The sequence below is a fragment of the Phycodurus eques genome, chromosome 4 (genome assembly GCF_024500275.1).
Source record: "Phycodurus eques isolate BA_2022a chromosome 4, UOR_Pequ_1.1, whole genome shotgun sequence".
Taxonomy (NCBI): domain Eukaryota; kingdom Metazoa; phylum Chordata; class Actinopteri; order Syngnathiformes; family Syngnathidae; genus Phycodurus; species Phycodurus eques.
Window position 1 is genome coordinate 22,993,479 of NC_084528.1, and position 16,774 is coordinate 23,010,252.

The window sequence follows — 16,774 nt, forward strand, 5'->3', positions numbered from 1 at the left end:
TTATATTTATTAAATGACTGTAATAACTCATAAAACTCTTAAATATATTAAAGTAATATCAAACCAAATTCATAAATTAAAAATGACAAATAACGTATTCATAAATTACATTCATAAAGAAATCATATGTAAATATATGTATATGATATGTAATATGCATAATATATAAATAATAATAATAACAACAACAACCAGTCTGCCACAGTGGCAGAAGATACTAAATTGTCTGTGAGTGTGAATGGTTGTTTGTCTCCATGTGCCCAATAATATGTTTTACTCCAGCACACCCGTGACCCGAGCGGTGCAGAGAATGGAGGGATGTATTCAAGTTATAAAGAAGAATAGAAATACCAAAAACGATGATTAATTATCAATAATGTCTATTGATAACGCTTGTGACACGCCGCACATTGACATGAACAAGCACACTATAACCTTGCTGTGCAGTTTTTAGTTTTTATTTAAACACAAAATATTTAAGAAACCTTACAAAAGCTACATAAACAAAATGATCACGCTCCCTTGTAACAAGATTACATAAATGAATCATGCAATCATTCTCATCTGTGTTCTCTACCAGAGTTTCAACTGCTGGAGTGAATAAGTTAATAAGTGTAGAACAATATTGCCTATTGTTGCATGTTGGGCTTGTGAGGCCGCTTCACACGGGTTTCTTGACCACCAACATGTGACTTGTGTCCATGTGATATGTCACACATAGTTCATATGCACCTATACATATGGATTAAATAGTGTTAAAAAATGTATTCAAAAGCATACCAGGGTTCAGTGTTACACTACGTTAAGGGTTGTTGCTTCACAGCTCAAAGATGTCAGTCTTCCCGCTCCCTCAGCTTCAAGGTGAGCTTGGTGGTGGTGAGCGGCACAGCGGTGGCGGGCAGCGGCGGCCGCTGGCGCTTCCCTGAAGGTGACCGCGGATGCTCGCTCGTCCTGCTGGAGCAAACCGCCTCCAGGTCAGCCAGCCTGCCAGAGCAAAGACAGAGAGAGGAATTGAACAATTAAAACGTGACCTTTTGGTTGGTTGGTTGGTTGGTTGGTTGGTTGGTTTGACCTCTTCTCTGCGTCCTGCCATCTTCTGGCGGCCGCCTGCTTGGACTCGTTGATGAATCCGTCCAATCGGCTGAAGAAGTCCCTCGCCGTCAGCTCTCTGGCGGCCCGAGAGGGGCTCGCCGTCAGGACCTTATCAGTCCGGAGCACTTCGCCGCCCAAACGTGCACCTTCATCGACATCGTCATCCTCATCGTCAGCGTCGGTAGCGCCAGTGTGAGAGTCCGGGCGTGACGGCACAGGAATGGTCAAGGACTTCTTCAGGAAGATGGAGTCGTTGGTGTACAAGCGGTTGACTCGTTTGATTTGCTCCATCTGAAAGATTTCGGCAGCTGTTAGAATAAACATTCATAAAAAGCGCACCCGTAATCTACACTACATAGGAAACACCAATGGTGAAATCACTTTTTAATGACTTGTATAAGACAGAAATAATAAACTGGTAGACAGTCTTTTCACATACAGGGACGCATTTACAATTTAAGGACAATATATCAATATCATGATGTACTACTTTATAATTTTACTCCCTATGTTTGTTAACTGCACTTTCTACTCCACTCTTTACTCTGTCAAAATCGTTCCGTTTTTTTTTTTGTTTTTTTTTTTAACACAGGAAGAAAGTAATAGATACATATTTATAGAGATTATGATCATGCCAAGCAAAGGAAACAAGTACTTACAGTGACTCCATATTTGAGAGCGAGACCTTGGAGAGTTTCGCCGGGCTGGATGCGGTGTTCGACGTGTCTCCGTCGGACTGGGGAAAGATTGGACCGGACCAGGCTGCCGTAGGACCTGCTGCTACGGCCGCCGCCGGCTCGCAGCAGGCCGCTCCCACACGCGTCTGCGGGCACTTTCCCCGCGGACATGACAGCGGAGTGCCGGAAAGAAGGAATAACTCGGACCGAGTCAACTTTTGTCAGCTATCGTAGTATCGTTGGATAGCAAACATGGCTACTTGTTCATGACCGACAAGACTTTTCTTTTCTTTTTGGGGGGGGCTTTGTTTCAACGAGTAAACTACTTTATTGTCGCTTAACTTCCGTGACTCGCGGACTTCACCTAACGGAAACAAGTGTCGCCATAAGCACGTTTCTTTTAATTAAAAAAATAATAAGAATTTTTTTTAAAAAAAGCGACGAAAAGTTCATGCGAAAGAGGGCACACTTGTGCTTTCCGCCGTCTCCTGCCCACTGACATATGTAGTTGCCATGGATGCCTTGTGAGTGACAGATCCCGTGATGCATTGCGCGTGATGCATTCACTACACTCGGAATGGAGTGCACGCGTACCACATGTGTGATTGTTTAATAAACCATGACCTTGTTACAATGAAGTCAAATATTTTCAAACACAAAAAGACAAATTTTATAAACATTTTTACTACTATCAAATACATTTTAAGGACAAAAACTTAACGCAAAGGTCTTCCATAATTCGAATTTTAAATTTACCCTTACATTGAATGCCACATTACTCGTAGACTCGACTGCTAGCTAACACGTTAGCTCGCCTGCTAATGTGCTGATAACTGCACTTTATATAAACTCTCATGTCTTTTAAATTGAAAGCTAGCAACGAGAGTCAGGTGAAAGTTATTATCAAAAGTGTCTAAATTATAGCATTGGTGATATTTTAATAGATACGTGTTAGTAGGGTGCTACGTTAGATAAACAGCTAATGTTGCCATGGCTGCCGTATGAGTGACGGCTCCCATGATGCATTGTGTGTGATGCCTTCACTGGCACGCATTACCGTTTGTGATAAATGAACCCATTACTACGTTAAAATATAATTAATCATGTATAACGCAAAAAATAAATTAGGTACATAATTTTGGAATATTGTCATATATATATATCGGAAGGTTGGACTTGATCCATGTTACATAAAAGCTTTAAATAACTAGAATGGTGAATTTACCATGACAGTGAACGCCACAGTACTTGGAGGCTAGACCGCTAGCTAGGTTGCTAACCTTTCACTAAACTGATCATACATCATTTGGGCAAAAGAATCATGTCTTTTAAACGAGAAGGCAACGACAAAAGTCAGCTAAATATCCTCAAGGTAAATATTACAATCATAGCGTGTTTTATTGTCAATCGTTACATATCTCAGGGTGCTAAATTAATTTATTGCTAGCAGAAGTGACACTTGAATTGAACTACAAATACGGGGGAGAAAAAAACTCTACAATACTTACAGTTTGTTGGTAGTCGACTTTTTGTTGTTGTTGCTTTTGGTTGCAGAAACGTCGCGTCGCAGATCTTCTGTCAAACTTTATTCCGGAAGACGAAGCAGCACTTCTGAGTAATGGAAGGTGAAATGTCAACACAAACTGACCGACTACACTGTCAGCAGCCATTCTAGCTCACCGAAATACACAACTAACACAATAAGGTTGTTGTTGTTGTTTTTTTTTTTTAGGTACACTTGTCTTGTGTGCCACCACCGCCCCGTGTTTGACACCGTCGACATGGTGACAGTCCATAGGAAAGGTAAAAGGCATCTAGAAGGTGAGCTAAATATACAACTATTATTTATAAACTTAATCCCTACTAAATTATGTCTTCATGTAGATGACAATTATAAGGTTGCCAATTATCCATCCATTTTCTGTACCATAGATATACACAAAGGATGCATTGAATGTCTTTGGAATAAGAATTGAATCCTAGAATATAATATTTGTGTATATGTTTAGGTTTAAAGGCATTCTATGGTAAGAAAGCCCAGTTGAAGCATAAAATAACAAAAAGGAAACAAGAAAACTTCATCCAAGCTGAAGACCAGAGGCAGGTGAGTGACTCAAAGCTGCACTTTTCAGCAGACCATGCTGCGGTAGTTAATTTACTTTGCATTAAGATAAGATCAACCTTTTTCTCAGGAAGTATCCTGTTCAGCAGCTCCTTTACTGGCTCAAACACGGAAGCTGACCCATCACGCTTTGCTGAGGACCGGCCCGTATAACAGCTGCCATCGTAGAACCAGGCACGCCACTTGCACCCTTTCATGTGGTCTCACAAAAGCAAATAGTAAAACATGTTTGTAATTTATTTTGTTTATTCAGCAAAACTGTAAAAGGGCCAGCGAGCAGCAAAGGTGTACTTGAACACACAGCGTCACCTTGTGGAGCTGCAAAGTCAGAAGAGGTTCAGAGCATGTCAGGTAACGTCAATTTTATCGATTAATTTGAGTTAATGGTCGGGATCATTTAAAAAAAAATAAAAAATTTAATCATGACATCTGTAGTTCAAAGGGCATTCCTGTTGAACTGCACTACTTACACTAACAACATAGCTGCAAACAAAGAAGAACTTGTTCACAAAAGCACAATCATTGCTCATCACTAAAAGAACACCATACCTACAATGAAGCATGGAGAAAGTAGCATCATCCTCTGGGGCTCTTTTTCTTCAGCTAGAACTTGGGCCTTAGTCACGGTGGAAGGAATTTGGAACAGTTCCAAGTAGCTGTCTGTGTTAGCACAAAACTTTCCGACTTATGTGAGAAGGGAAAAAATAAAATGTCAGGAAAAAAACTACTAGAACAGCCGAACTGACTGCCGTTTAACATGAGTTTGAATGTGTTTGTGACAACTACATTCCCAGTTAAAAGAGGGTGTGTGCACTTTTGAAACCACATTATTTCAATTATCCATCCAGCCATCCATTTTCTCAGCCGCTTCTCCTCATTAGGGTCGCGGGCGTGCTGGAGCCCATCCCAGCTATCATCGGACAGGAGGCCGGGTACACCCTGAACTGGTTGCCAGCCAATCGCAGGGCACATACAAACAAACAACCATTCACACTCACATTCACACCTACAGGCAATTTAGAATTGTCAATTAACCTACCATGCATGTTTTTGGGATGTGGGAGGAAACCGGAGTGCCTGGAGAAAACCCATGCAGGCACGGGGAGAACATGCAAACTCCACACAGGGGGGGGCTGGGATTTGAACCCCAGTCCTCAGAACTGTGAGGCAGACGGTCTAACCAGTAGTTCACCGTGCCGCATTATTTTAATAAAAAAAATATATATATATATTTTTTTATATATTAATTTTTTATATATTAATATATTTGGGTTGTTACATTAATGGTGGAAAAAGTTTTGAAATGTTTTTTTTGTTTCGTATGACAAAAATTGGCATTTGAATTGGGTTGTGTATACTTTTTATATCCCCTGTAAGAAAGCAAAAACAATTCTCATCACTTTTCACAGAGAGCATTCACAAAGTGCTTCACGTTTAGTCATACATAATAGAATACAGAAACCGCATTTTACTGTTACCAGTAACAAACAAAAAAAAATAAACTATTCTCTTTCCTAAACAAATGTTTTAAAATGTTTTTTTAAAAATGTCCACCAAAGAGGCAGCTCTTCACTAAAAAATTAGAAATACATGAAAAATGAAGAATAAGCAAATCTTTGAGGGGGGGAGGACAACAACCAAAGAACAAAACTGTCATTGTCATTTGCTTTTTCTATAAGCAAAAGGGGAAAAAACAGATTTTTGTAAAAAAAAAAGAAAATCTGAGACTTTTTAAGACCCTCTCCTCAGAGTGAAAACCAAGACTTTGCTTGCAGGCGCTGACCAGTCACATTCATCTGACACCACAGGAGGGCGTCCCCAGGCTGCGACTAACCCGGCATCTGAGCCCATGTCGGCCCAGAGAAGACGAGAGCTAGAGCATTATCTCAAACTGAAAAGGTACGCAACCTCCTTTGACTGCCAGTCTCCACGATGTCACACAGGAATGGCCTCTAAGTGTGTTATCTTCCCTGTAGCGACGGATGGCTGCGGGACCCGAGCGGCCGCTGGGTGAAAGACGGGGATGTGGAGTTTGACTCCGACGAGGACGAGCCTCCGTCGCTTGCCATCGTGCCTTCAAGGGATGCCTGTGAACAGCCATGAAGTTCCCACTCTGACACTTCTCTGATCCCTGTTCTGTGTGAAAAGCGTGACATGGGGGAATGAAACTGGATGCTAATTATCTGACACCAGACATTGACGCCATAATTTTGGCAATTTTTCCTTCATATTCAAGTCTCGCTAAGTTTTCTCACGGTCCATCACAGTATCCGTGATGGGCCATAGGGAGAAAGGGGCTGCTGAGTCCCGGAGGCTCAAAAGTGTCAAAACCGTCACCCGGGGTCCCTCATTTTTGTCATGTTCTGTCAGCTTTGTGGCCCTGTCAGACTCGAACAAAACCTCTCCTGCCAGGCCCGGCTCTAGAGTCGGCCTCAGCTTTGGGGAGCACATAACACTGCTCAATAAATCTTTGACAATATTATTTTTCTGTCAACAACTAATTCACCAATGCATGTCTTGTACCAAAACTTGCAAAACACATTAAACAGGGTGGGCAAAAAGTTGTTTTAGGCTCCTATGTTCACACTGAAGGAGCAGCACAATGTCCGCTGAATTGAAGCAAAAAATATTGTAAATTCTCAATTCATTACATTTAATTTAATTTTGTCATAACTGAATGTTTTTTATGAAGTACAATATTTGAGTGTCATTTATATTATTAATAAACATCACCAAAAAAATTTCATTTTTTGGTAGGTTTGAACGTATTAATGGCATTGCCATTCATTTCAATGGGGAAAGATGATTTGAGATACATTTTGAGTTTAGGGCTTGTTCACAGAACCAATTGAACTCGTGCCTCAAGGCATCCAATGTATTCTTTTTTGCCGGGTTCCGTCTTATATGCACAGGTGAAAAAAATGCCTACACTAGTTCTACATGTACGTTTTTCTTTTATACATGTATCATCACCTCATGATATGATTACATATACACAATTGCCCCTGAATTTGAATTTTATTTGATACAGCATATTTTAACAGCAAAATTACTACTGTATACTAACGACAACTATTATTGAATTAATGTGAAGGTATTTGTTGAAAAATAAATTCAAGAAACTTGAAGTAGACCTAATTTGCTTTCGTTGGCCATGTACAATGGAGAAGAAAAAAAAAAGCCACCTCAGCCTTCAGTTTAACACATGTGCTGGAGAAGTAGTGAATCTGTGGCTCCCCCAGTGTACCCCCTCATAGCTCAAACCTAATCCCTGCTCAGTTTAAGTGTAAACCTGCAGAGTGCGAGAAGGTTCGGGTGCTAATTTGGGTTGTGATTCCACCAGTTAGTGTCGCGCTCACCAAAGTGGCGGTGAATTATAGAAGCAAGTGAGGGGGGTGTACCTCTCGATGCCGCTAATGTGTCGAAAGCGCCATGCGTCTAGGAGGATGCCTTTCAATGCGCCCGGTCGTCTGAGGCGCGTTCAACTGCTTTTTCTTGAATCGATTTAAGTCCAATTAATTCGCAAGGAAGATTTTTTTTCTTTTTTTTCTTCAGCAGCTTTCAGTTAAAGGCGCTTCCTTGCTGGTGTGCACTGCTTACACTCACAACATGGCTCCGAAAAGAGTGGAACTTGTTACAAAGGATGAGTCCGTGCCAATTGAGTGATTTTTTTTTCTGACCCTCTAGAAACTATTTTACAAAAACAGATAAAAGCAGGCTTGACGGCTCATTTTATGATGTTAAATTGTTGAACATTTATAAATATATTATTATGGATTGTTTTTACATACAGTAGCCTATCTCACAAAAGTGAATACACGCCTCACATTTTTGTAAATATTTGATGTAGTAATGTTGGAAATATTCTATTTATATTTTATTGCTATTTTATACTACTTTCCACAATGTAATTATTGTACGGCTTGTATAACACTGTAAATCTATTGTTCCAAATTGGTATCAGGAAAAATAAGCAAATCCAAGAAAGGGGGTGGGAGGACAAAAACTTAAAACGTCAAAGAGTAGTGCCCAGCTGCCATCACTTTAAGTAGAGGAAACATGAAAAACATGGGGCGTGTGGAAGAGAAGGGAATGCAGGACATGTTGTGGAACTCCTGAGAGGTTAGCAGCTGTTAGTACCCGTAAAGCGTTGAGGGCACAAACCTCTTCTATGTGGAACGCCGTAACTGAAGACCTGCGGTTCGGATCACTTTGCGCCCCATGAGGGTAAAAATAGCTCAGGTGCTTGTGGGAAGTGCGAAGATCAGGAGCGACTTAAAGGAGATTTGCGTGATTAAAGTGAAACCTTAGAATGTTGTCAGCGGACCACGTGCTAGAAGAGAGGAAATCATGAAATTAGGGCTGAGCGATATGCTGATAAAATAAAATCTCTCTTTTTTTCACAATCTGATTTGCCTCATTTTAATCTTAGAAAAAGCAAATGACAATGACATCATTCAGAACAAGTTTTGTTGTTTTGTTTTAAAGCCACTAGTCCTATCTTATTTTTTAAATAGCCGCTGGAGGGGTCGAAAAAGTTTCTAAATTGATAACAATGACTACTTTTGTAAACTAGCTACTGTCTGCTCACAGCCATTTTGTTTGTGTAAGCCGTGGACATAAAAAAAAAAAATCGTCATGACAGATAAAAATCTATTAACCATTCAGCCCAACATGGATTTATTTATTTTAAATCAATTAACCATTCAGCCCAACATGGATTTATTTATTTAGTTAGACATTCCTTGCTTATTTTTTGTGTTCCGGTCTTCAACAAACATCCAATAAAAGGTGTACAAATGTTTACAAAGAGGATTTGAATAAATATTTTATTGAAAGTATTTACAGACGCTCCTCCCCCGACAAATGAGATGAATCATCATGTCACATGTCCTAAAAAAAAAAGAAGAAAAAAGATGCTCTGCGTGACAAGTGACGAGTTCTTCTACTCTTCATCTTCATCTCAGCCTCTGTTGCCGAACTAAACAAAGAAAAACGTCTGATTCACACGGTGCCGCCAAACGGGTCAGAACATTTTAATCCAAGTATCATTCGTACATTCCATTTTTTCAATTGGCAATCAAAAATAAAAAATGTAAAAAGTGATTTTTTTTTTTGTTATTTAACAAAAAAAAAGACAGATTTTTCATTTTGTAATTTTAGGCTCAGATTAGAAAAGATAAATGGAAAAACGAGCCTTGGGACTCAATTTCAGTTTAATATTTGATTTGGTTTTGTTTACCCAGAAATTTGGTGATGAACATCAGTAAAGGTTTGTTACCTGCCACAATCAGTCAGGACTAGGGTTGAAAAATTCTGAGAATTTCTAGTTGGAAATCAGGCAATTTTGTGTGTTTGATAAATAATGTATTTATTTATTTAACCTTTATTTAACTAGGTAAGGAAGATTTGAACAGATTCTTATTTGCAATGCCAACCTGGGTGCAGACAGCAGAGTAAAACAATAACAAGCAAAACAAAATGTAAAAAAATTAATCAGCCACTATGGCTTCTTATTTTCGGATTGCCAATTGAAATGGAAAACAACCAACAATAGACGAATGCTTTTCCTTACGCATGTCGTTGTTTCGCGTGATGGCCATAGCAGCGCGAGCCCGCGGGCCCTGCTGCGTGAAGTGATAGCCGAACTTGAGCATGCTGGAGTTGTTCTCCAGCATGGCGGCGATCTCCATCTCCACCGAGTCGCCAAGCTTCTGTCGCTGTGAGCGAGAGAGAGAACGCGAGAGAACGTCTTGTAACCGATGTGCGGTCCCCAAAGATCCTCAACTGGTCTGTGAGTAACTTCCAACCATCCATTTTCTATACCCCTTGTCCTCATGCCTTTCCCATCAGACTTTTGGTGACATCAGTGGGGTACACTTCAGCCATTATCAGGGCAAAATACAGACAATCAAGCATTCGCAGTCAAATTCACACCTATGGACAATTTCGCCTTTTGAATTAAGCTAACTTGCATATTTTAGAATGTAGGAGAAAAAACATGCAATCTACACACAGGAAGGTCAGCGTCAAGATTTGAACCCCAAACTGAGGAATGTGAGGAAGACATGCTAACCACTGTTGCACCGTGTTGCCCGGTGTGTGTATGTCTGACCTGGTTGTCGATCTTGAGCTCCACCAGCGTGGCGTTGTTGGCCATGGCCTTGATGACGGCCATCATCCCGTCGGAGGTGATGAAGTTGGACTCGATGTTAAGACTTTGCAGGGTGGTGTTCTCCTGCAGCATCTCCGCACACGCCTGACACACAAATACAAACACACACACCAGTTGATAATACATTGTAGTCATTCATACTGTTGATGTTGCGAAAAGACACGGCACTCACGTAGGCCACGGGGTCGTTGCTACGGGTGGCGGCGATGCTCAGAACCTCCATGTGAGAGTTTCCCTTCATAGCCTCGAAGATCTCCTTCAGTGTCGGGATGGGAATGTCCTAAAAACCATGAGGCAGAGGTGGCAGTAAATCATGAGTAAGTCTCAAGTCTTATCCAGCAAGTTTCAAGCAAGTCCCAATTTACTACGGCAATTAAAATGTTTTTGTTGGGGGGGGGGCATTACTAGAGTACTCAACGAAATATCTATAGGCTAATAGATTAAAAAAAAGATTTGATAGTGACAGCTCTAGTTAGGGTTTAACTAACAAACTAACCTAACCCTAACCTTGATGTTGTTAAAGTTGACTTCAGTCAGGCTGCTGTCGTTGTTGTGGATCCTCTCCAGGGTCTCCTCCACGTTGGTGGTGTTGGGCGGCTCGTCGGGGAAGATCTTGAAAGGGTCTCCTTTCACCACGCCTGAAGGGCATGCCGAAGACATCAATCATCTCCAAGCGCCAAATGCAAACTCACTTTTTGACTACTACGTACTGTTGATGCCCTCTGTGTTGGCGATGGTTCCGGTGGTGCCCAGAGCGTCGTAGTACTGCTTGTTGCTCATCAGCGTATACATGCCCAGGATGGCTGCAGGGGCAAGAATTATTATATTCTCCTTTAATTGGTGAGCAGCATCCTCCAACTGCCATCAACAGAAGGTGAATGACAAGGAAGTGGACACTAGTTGAGTATCCTCATAACGTGGGACAATGACTGCATCAACGAAATCAAGCGTAGGATAGCAAAGGCATAAGGTACAATCTCAGACTAACACACAACTGTACAGTAACGACATTAGTTTAGGGACCAAAATGGAACTCTGTATTCAGCATCTTACTGTATGCTTGTGACGCCTGGAGGCTAAAACAAAACAAAACACTAACATCAACAAACTCAATGCCTTTGAAACGAAATGCTACAGATGCTTACCGAACATCAGATGGCTTCCCAGAACATCGAACAGTGAGGTATGGCAGAGAGTGAACATGGCAGATAGTACAAACAAAAACATACATAATGCAGAGAAAGCTGGATCTCTTCGGTCACATCTGCACAATGCCAGATCGATTTCATTGGCTCATCAAAACAAAGTTTTTTGGCATAATTAGTGGTTTTCAAATACAGAGTCAGAAGGTGCCAACAAAAGTGAAAGACGTGTGAGGAAATGTCTAAATGACATCAAAGAATGGTGCCAGAAGAGTGTGTGGCAAAATAAGACCTTTGCCAAATGGAGGAAATTGTTGCACGCATCTATCGACACTCATCCACCCCTGCAAATTTTTAATACTATGTAAGAGCATTTGCCTTATGAACAATTTTGATGGACCCATGGGTATTAAGTCAGTCCAGTAAGTCAAGTTCTCCTTGTTCCACAGCCTGACGACAAGACTCGACCTACACTATATTGCCAAAAATATTCGCTCACCTGCCATGATTCACATATGAATTTAAATGAGATCCCATTCTTAATCCCTAGGGTTTAATATGACATCGGTCCACCCTATGGAGCTATAACATCTTAAAAGTCTTGCGGGAAGGCTTTCAACAAGGTTTAGGAGTGAGTTTATGGATTATGCAGACCAGTCAAATTCATCCACATCAAATTCTCTCATCCATGTCATTATGAACCTTGTTTTGTGCACTGATGCACAGACATGTTGGAACAGGGAGGGTTAAGGCAATCTCCAAACTGTTCCCACCAAGTTGGAAATGTCCAAAATCTCTTGGTATGCTGAAGCATTCAGAGTTCCTTTCACTGAAGTTCATGGGTTAATATTAAACTCACACCTAAACCTTATTGAAAGCCTTCCCACAAGAGCTTAAGATGTAACTGCAATAGGTGGACCGATGTCAAAGAAAACCCTATGAATTAAGAATGGGATATCACTTAAATTCATATGTGAGTCAAGGCAAGTGATCAAATACTTTTGGCAATGCATTGTACCTGTGGTGTCGACCTCAGGCTCTCAACACCATCTAAATAGAGCATTCGTTCACGGGCTTAAACAACGACAACAATAAAATCATCAGCACCAGTCGAGTCTGGCGCGAAGTCTGTCAGTCAAGATAAGGATTTTATTGTTGATGCTGGGTCAGTGTTGAAGGAGCATATACAATGTAGGAGAAGCATTTACTGTGCTTTGCTGGTCTGAACTGACTTCAGAAGAGTCCGTCTGATATTTGATTGCGTGCAAGCGAGACCTCGACACCGGGAAAGATCTTTAAATTTAGCGCAGAGCATCACAAACTTTCTATTCTGGTGCTTCTTGACCTCAGCTAGGCTTTCACAAGTTGACCGTGAAATTCTCTTTCAGATACTTGACCACCGGTCAGGCCCAGCCGGGGTCATTGCCCTCTACCTGGACACATTGGGACAAGAGGCTGACATTTTTCGGGATACCCATCAAGTCCTGTGGGTCCCATAGGATTCTCACGGAATGGGAGTAAATTAAGAGCGTTAACGTTTAAGTTCACTTGAACTATACTGTATACATTAACTTTCTCAGATATGATTAATTAATTGGTGGCACGGTGAACGACTGTTTAACACATCTGCCTCACAGTTCTGAGGACCGGGGTTCAAATCCCGGCCCCACCTGTGTGGAGTTTGCATGTTCTCCCCGTGCCTGCATGGGTCTTCTGCAGGTACTGGGTTTCCTCCCACATTCCAAAAACATGCATGGTAAGTTTATTGAAGACTATAAACTGCCCCTAAGTGTAAATTTGAGTGGTTGAATGGTTGTTTGTTTATGTGCCCTGCGATTGGCTGGCGACCAGTTCAGGGTGTACCCTCACTCGAGATTGGGAGAGCGTGGGATCAATCTAAGTGGGAGTGGGAGGGAGCGGGAGTCAAAATCCACTCCGTGTCAATCGCTAATAGGGAGGCCCTCACGTGTCCGTTCTGTGCCCAGTAATGTTTAACCTGGTTTTGAGTTTTTGAATGAGGTTCAGAATCAGATTCTTGAAACAAAATGCTTCATGCATTCATTAATCAAGAACCCAGTGGCTTGTCTTCACATTTACCAGAATTACAGAGGAATTGTGGAGTTCCCAGGTGACTCCATGCAACACAGATGTGAAGCGGTTTTTAGAAACCGTGCTTATACAACAAAATACTCTTTTAGTTTAGAGAATGATCCAATGGTCCTGAGCTATAATACACAGATGGGAAGCGGTTGTCAGAGATAGTGTTTATAGAACTGAATTTTAGTTCAGTGATTAACAGAAAAGCATTTGTCAGTTAATACAGTACATTCCAAACATCCATTCATTCTCAACACCACTTATCATGTTCAGGGTCACAGGGCGCTGGAGCCTATCCCAGCCGACTTCAGGCGAAAGGCGGACTACACCCTGAACTGGTCGCCAGTCAGTCGCAGGGCACATATAGACACGGACAACCATTTGCACTCACATTCACGTCACAGAGTGGGAACTGAACCCACGCTGCCCGCACCAAAGTCAGGCGAGTGTACCACTACACCATCAGTGACTCATTCTGAACAGCCTAATACTATTTTTTCTTCATACTCAAAAGCTATAATAAGGATTCAGAGCTTCACACACCGCAATCATTTTCAGGACAATTGTATTATTTGTGACAATTCATGGTCCTGTTGCCTTAAATAACAAGTATAGACCTGTATTTTGCTGTTACCAGGAGGGGGAACCACTGTGTCTTGTGCCGTAATCTGCCTCCCACCAAAGTGTGTCACACACCAACTGCTGTGACACCCCCACCACCAACACCACCCTTCCCCCCACCTCTTGTGACCCCACCAGGGAAAGGCAGGCCAGTGAGACAGCTGCCTGCTTAGCCATAAACACCCACTGTGGCCCTGACACTAACCCCGCTAGCTTTACGGCTCCAGCTAGCCTAGCGGGGGAGCGGCGACTGATCCTAATATCGTAAATAAAACAGGTAATTACATTGCTGAGCTGCAGTTTCGCTCTCTCTTTTGCACCAAGCTTTTCATCCCCCGCTGGCGTGTTGGCCAAAAAGCCCAACAAAAGGCTGACGGAAGCTAACCGAGCTTTAATCCTCATCTGGACCCGGTCCAGATTCCAGCCCCCACCATGCATCCAGTGATGTGCCTGGCTCTGTGGATTTTTCTATCTGTCCACATGCTTTGGTCCTTTACAATCAAGAATCAGTCCTTATATGACTTTTACAGAACCAATAAATCCAAGTCTATACTGCTACTACAGTTCTTAGTTGACCCCCAAAACCCGGCTCATAATTCCAGAACATGTGTTTAAACAATTAACAGGTTTAAATATAAAATATACGCCATGGGCTGTCTTGGGCAACTATACCCATTCCGTCAACGGACGTGTGTTTTACAAAGATATCCCATCTTCCTCCTACAGAAGCCACAACACCCTACCAGCCCAGCCCGTTTTATTTTTGAGCTGCTGACTTCGGGGAATCGGATCTCGTCACATGTCTGTCGTGGGTGCTGGAACGTCCCAGCGCAATTTATACAGTATGTGGGTCAGCCCAGTCGAATTTCTGGCAAAGTGAGGGTTAACCAAAAAAAAAAAAAAAAGGCTCCACAGCAGGACGCTTGTTCTTGCATCCATCTACCGACACAACTCAAAAAGAAACATCTTGGTACTTCACTTCAGACTTTTGGTGTGAGAAGTGGGGTAGACTCAGTCAATGTTAAGGCATATTTAGGCAAGCTATTCACACATTCACTCCTATGGACAATTTAGGGTTGTGTTAGAGTGAGCAGGAGTCTAATTGGGTTGACCGTTGGTGAGAGAAGTGGGGTAAACATGATGAAAATGTGTTTCAAATAAAATGTAATTATTATGTTCGCCAGTTAATGTCAGGGCATATTTAGGCAAACAAGCATTCAAACTTAATTTCAAACCTATGCACAATTTCGGGTCACAGATGAGGTGGAGCCATCTCAGTTGACTTTTGGCAGTTAGAGAAAGTGGGGCACATCTTGAACTGGTCAATGTCAGGGCACAAATAGATAATCACACTCAACTCTTATCGAGAACTTAGGGTTCCGTTAGGGTGAGTTGGAGTCTATCTTAGTTGACTTTTCGTGAGAGAAGTGAGGCACGCATCGCAATGGTCGTGGGCAAGGCGTTAAAGACGTGGGCTCACCTGCGATGTCACACATTTCGGCGTCGGTGGCGTTCTTGAGCGCCTCCTCCAGCTCGGGTTCTAGGAGGACCTGCTCGTGCTGGGGAATCTCGTCTGCCTTTTTGGCCACAAAGGCTTTTCCTGGAGGCACACGGACCAAGAACAACATAGACGTTTGAGCATGCAGACTTCACTGAACCACTAAATCTTAAACCGGGAGTACTTGGGTGTCCGCAAAATTATTAGCAATATACAATTATGTTGCGTTATTGTTTAAGTGCATACTGTACTTACATATGGGCACCAAAAAAAAAAAAAAAACATGGGTCAGTGTTCCCTTGCTATTGTGGTTCATCGTTTATGACCTCCGCTAGATCGAGGATTTTTAATAAAGTACGAGCATTCACCTTGTAAACAATTTGGACATACGAACAATTCCGAGCTACTTTTTTGAAAATAATATTGTAAGTTTGAATTTAGATTTGTGCGCCTTCAGTGAGGTACCATGTTGTGCCGCAACATGACGGGCAGCACTGAGGTCTCCTGGAAGAGATGCAGCATCATTCAGAGCAAGAAAAAGAGGCAGAGAAAATCCCCAAATAAGGTTCACTAATAGTTGTTGTTCCCACAGCGGAGAGATAATATCGGCCTGTGAATATTGTACGCCCTGTTAATATATGTTGCCGCTGTGTGTGCTAAAGTGATAGCTTATAATTACCGTTACATCTATGCTAATTTCAGTTAGCCCATCAATGGTTTTTCACTTTATATGTTAGCACTAAGAAAATTGTACTTTTGTTCGAGGAAATTACATGGCTTGGTTGAAAATGTTGGCGTTTAAATGTACAACGTACACAAGGCGTGTGGAAGGGGGGAAAAGTGTATAATAAATGTTTGTATACGGTCTCGCTATAGCGCAGATTTTCACCTATTGCAGGTGGGTGTGGAAATATCCCACGTGATGAACGCGGATTCACTGAAATTCCCATGGCAAACAAGGGTAACAGTGTTAGCCAACTAGCATAAATGCCTGTCATTTTTAACTTTCTGTCACAATAGCAATAAAAAAATACCAGTGTGCCTGCTAAAAAAAAAAAAAAAAAAATGTTTTCTTTATGTATGTGTTGATTCGCAGTCATCCAGTTCCATTTTAAGCCGCAAAGGTTTTATCGAGGCAACAGGGCTCTTCTTGTTTGTTGGATTTGTTGCATTTTTTTATTGTTTTGCGAAAAAATAAAATAAATAAATAAAAAATTTGGCAATTATGCTATTAAGCTAATGACATGGTAGTTATGTTTAATTAGCGTTAGGACTAAATGGGAGAATCCTTGGTAAAATGTGTTGCCCAGAAGGGGTCAAGATTTGAGAGTCCACGCAATAAAGAGTTAG

At 41.7% G+C, this 16,774-nt stretch overlaps 3 protein-coding genes across 7 annotated transcripts in view; 1 reads left to right on the top strand and 2 right to left on the bottom strand.

Annotated features, from left to right (window-relative positions):
* Positions 1 to 384: 384 nt before the first annotated feature.
* Positions 385 to 2,419, bottom strand: lysmd1 (LysM, putative peptidoglycan-binding, domain containing 1). The gene is given in 4 exon segments (XM_061674701.1): positions 385 to 835; positions 837 to 984; positions 1,073 to 1,383; positions 1,752 to 2,419. Coding segments are annotated over 4 exon segments (666 nt in total). The 5' UTR covers positions 1,941 to 2,419; the 3' UTR covers positions 385 to 817.
* A 408-nt stretch (positions 2,420 to 2,827) lies between these two features.
* Positions 2,828 to 6,370, top strand: scnm1 (sodium channel modifier 1). Of its 2 annotated transcripts, none has more exons than XM_061674699.1 (8): positions 2,828 to 3,141; positions 3,324 to 3,394; positions 3,502 to 3,590; positions 3,779 to 3,873; positions 3,962 to 4,065; positions 4,145 to 4,242; positions 5,667 to 5,790; positions 5,868 to 6,370. In XM_061674699.1, exons 1-8 carry the CDS (start codon positions 3,091 to 3,093, stop codon positions 5,992 to 5,994), a joined length of 759 nt encoding a protein of 252 aa, XP_061530683.1. In that variant the 5' UTR covers positions 2,828 to 3,090; the 3' UTR covers positions 5,995 to 6,370. The 2 variants fall into 2 exon arrangements, with proteins under 2 accessions (XP_061530683.1, XP_061530684.1); XM_061674700.1 differs by having other exon boundaries at positions 5,700 to 5,790.
* The window catches only part of tmod4 (tropomodulin 4 (muscle)), a 38,493-nt gene continuing 27,533 nt past the window's right edge, over positions 5,815 to 16,774 (bottom strand). For 3 of the 4 annotated variants that reach the window (XM_061674696.1, XM_061674695.1, XM_061674694.1), the window contains exons 4-10: positions 15,407 to 15,526; positions 10,777 to 10,869; positions 10,574 to 10,704; positions 10,239 to 10,346; positions 10,007 to 10,150; positions 9,467 to 9,611; positions 8,755 to 8,872 (exon numbers count right to left, since the gene is read on the bottom strand). In XM_061674696.1, coding sequence (XP_061530680.1) covers positions 8,850 to 8,872; positions 9,467 to 9,611; positions 10,007 to 10,150; positions 10,239 to 10,346; positions 10,574 to 10,704; positions 10,777 to 10,869; positions 15,407 to 15,526 — 764 coding nt within the window. In that variant the 3' untranslated portion in view covers positions 8,755 to 8,849. Of the gene's footprint in view, positions 6,028 to 8,754; positions 8,873 to 9,466; positions 9,612 to 10,006; positions 10,151 to 10,238; positions 10,347 to 10,573; positions 10,705 to 10,776; positions 10,870 to 15,406; positions 15,527 to 16,774 lie in introns of those variants that run through there. The other variant, XM_061674697.1, reaches the window with a different exon arrangement.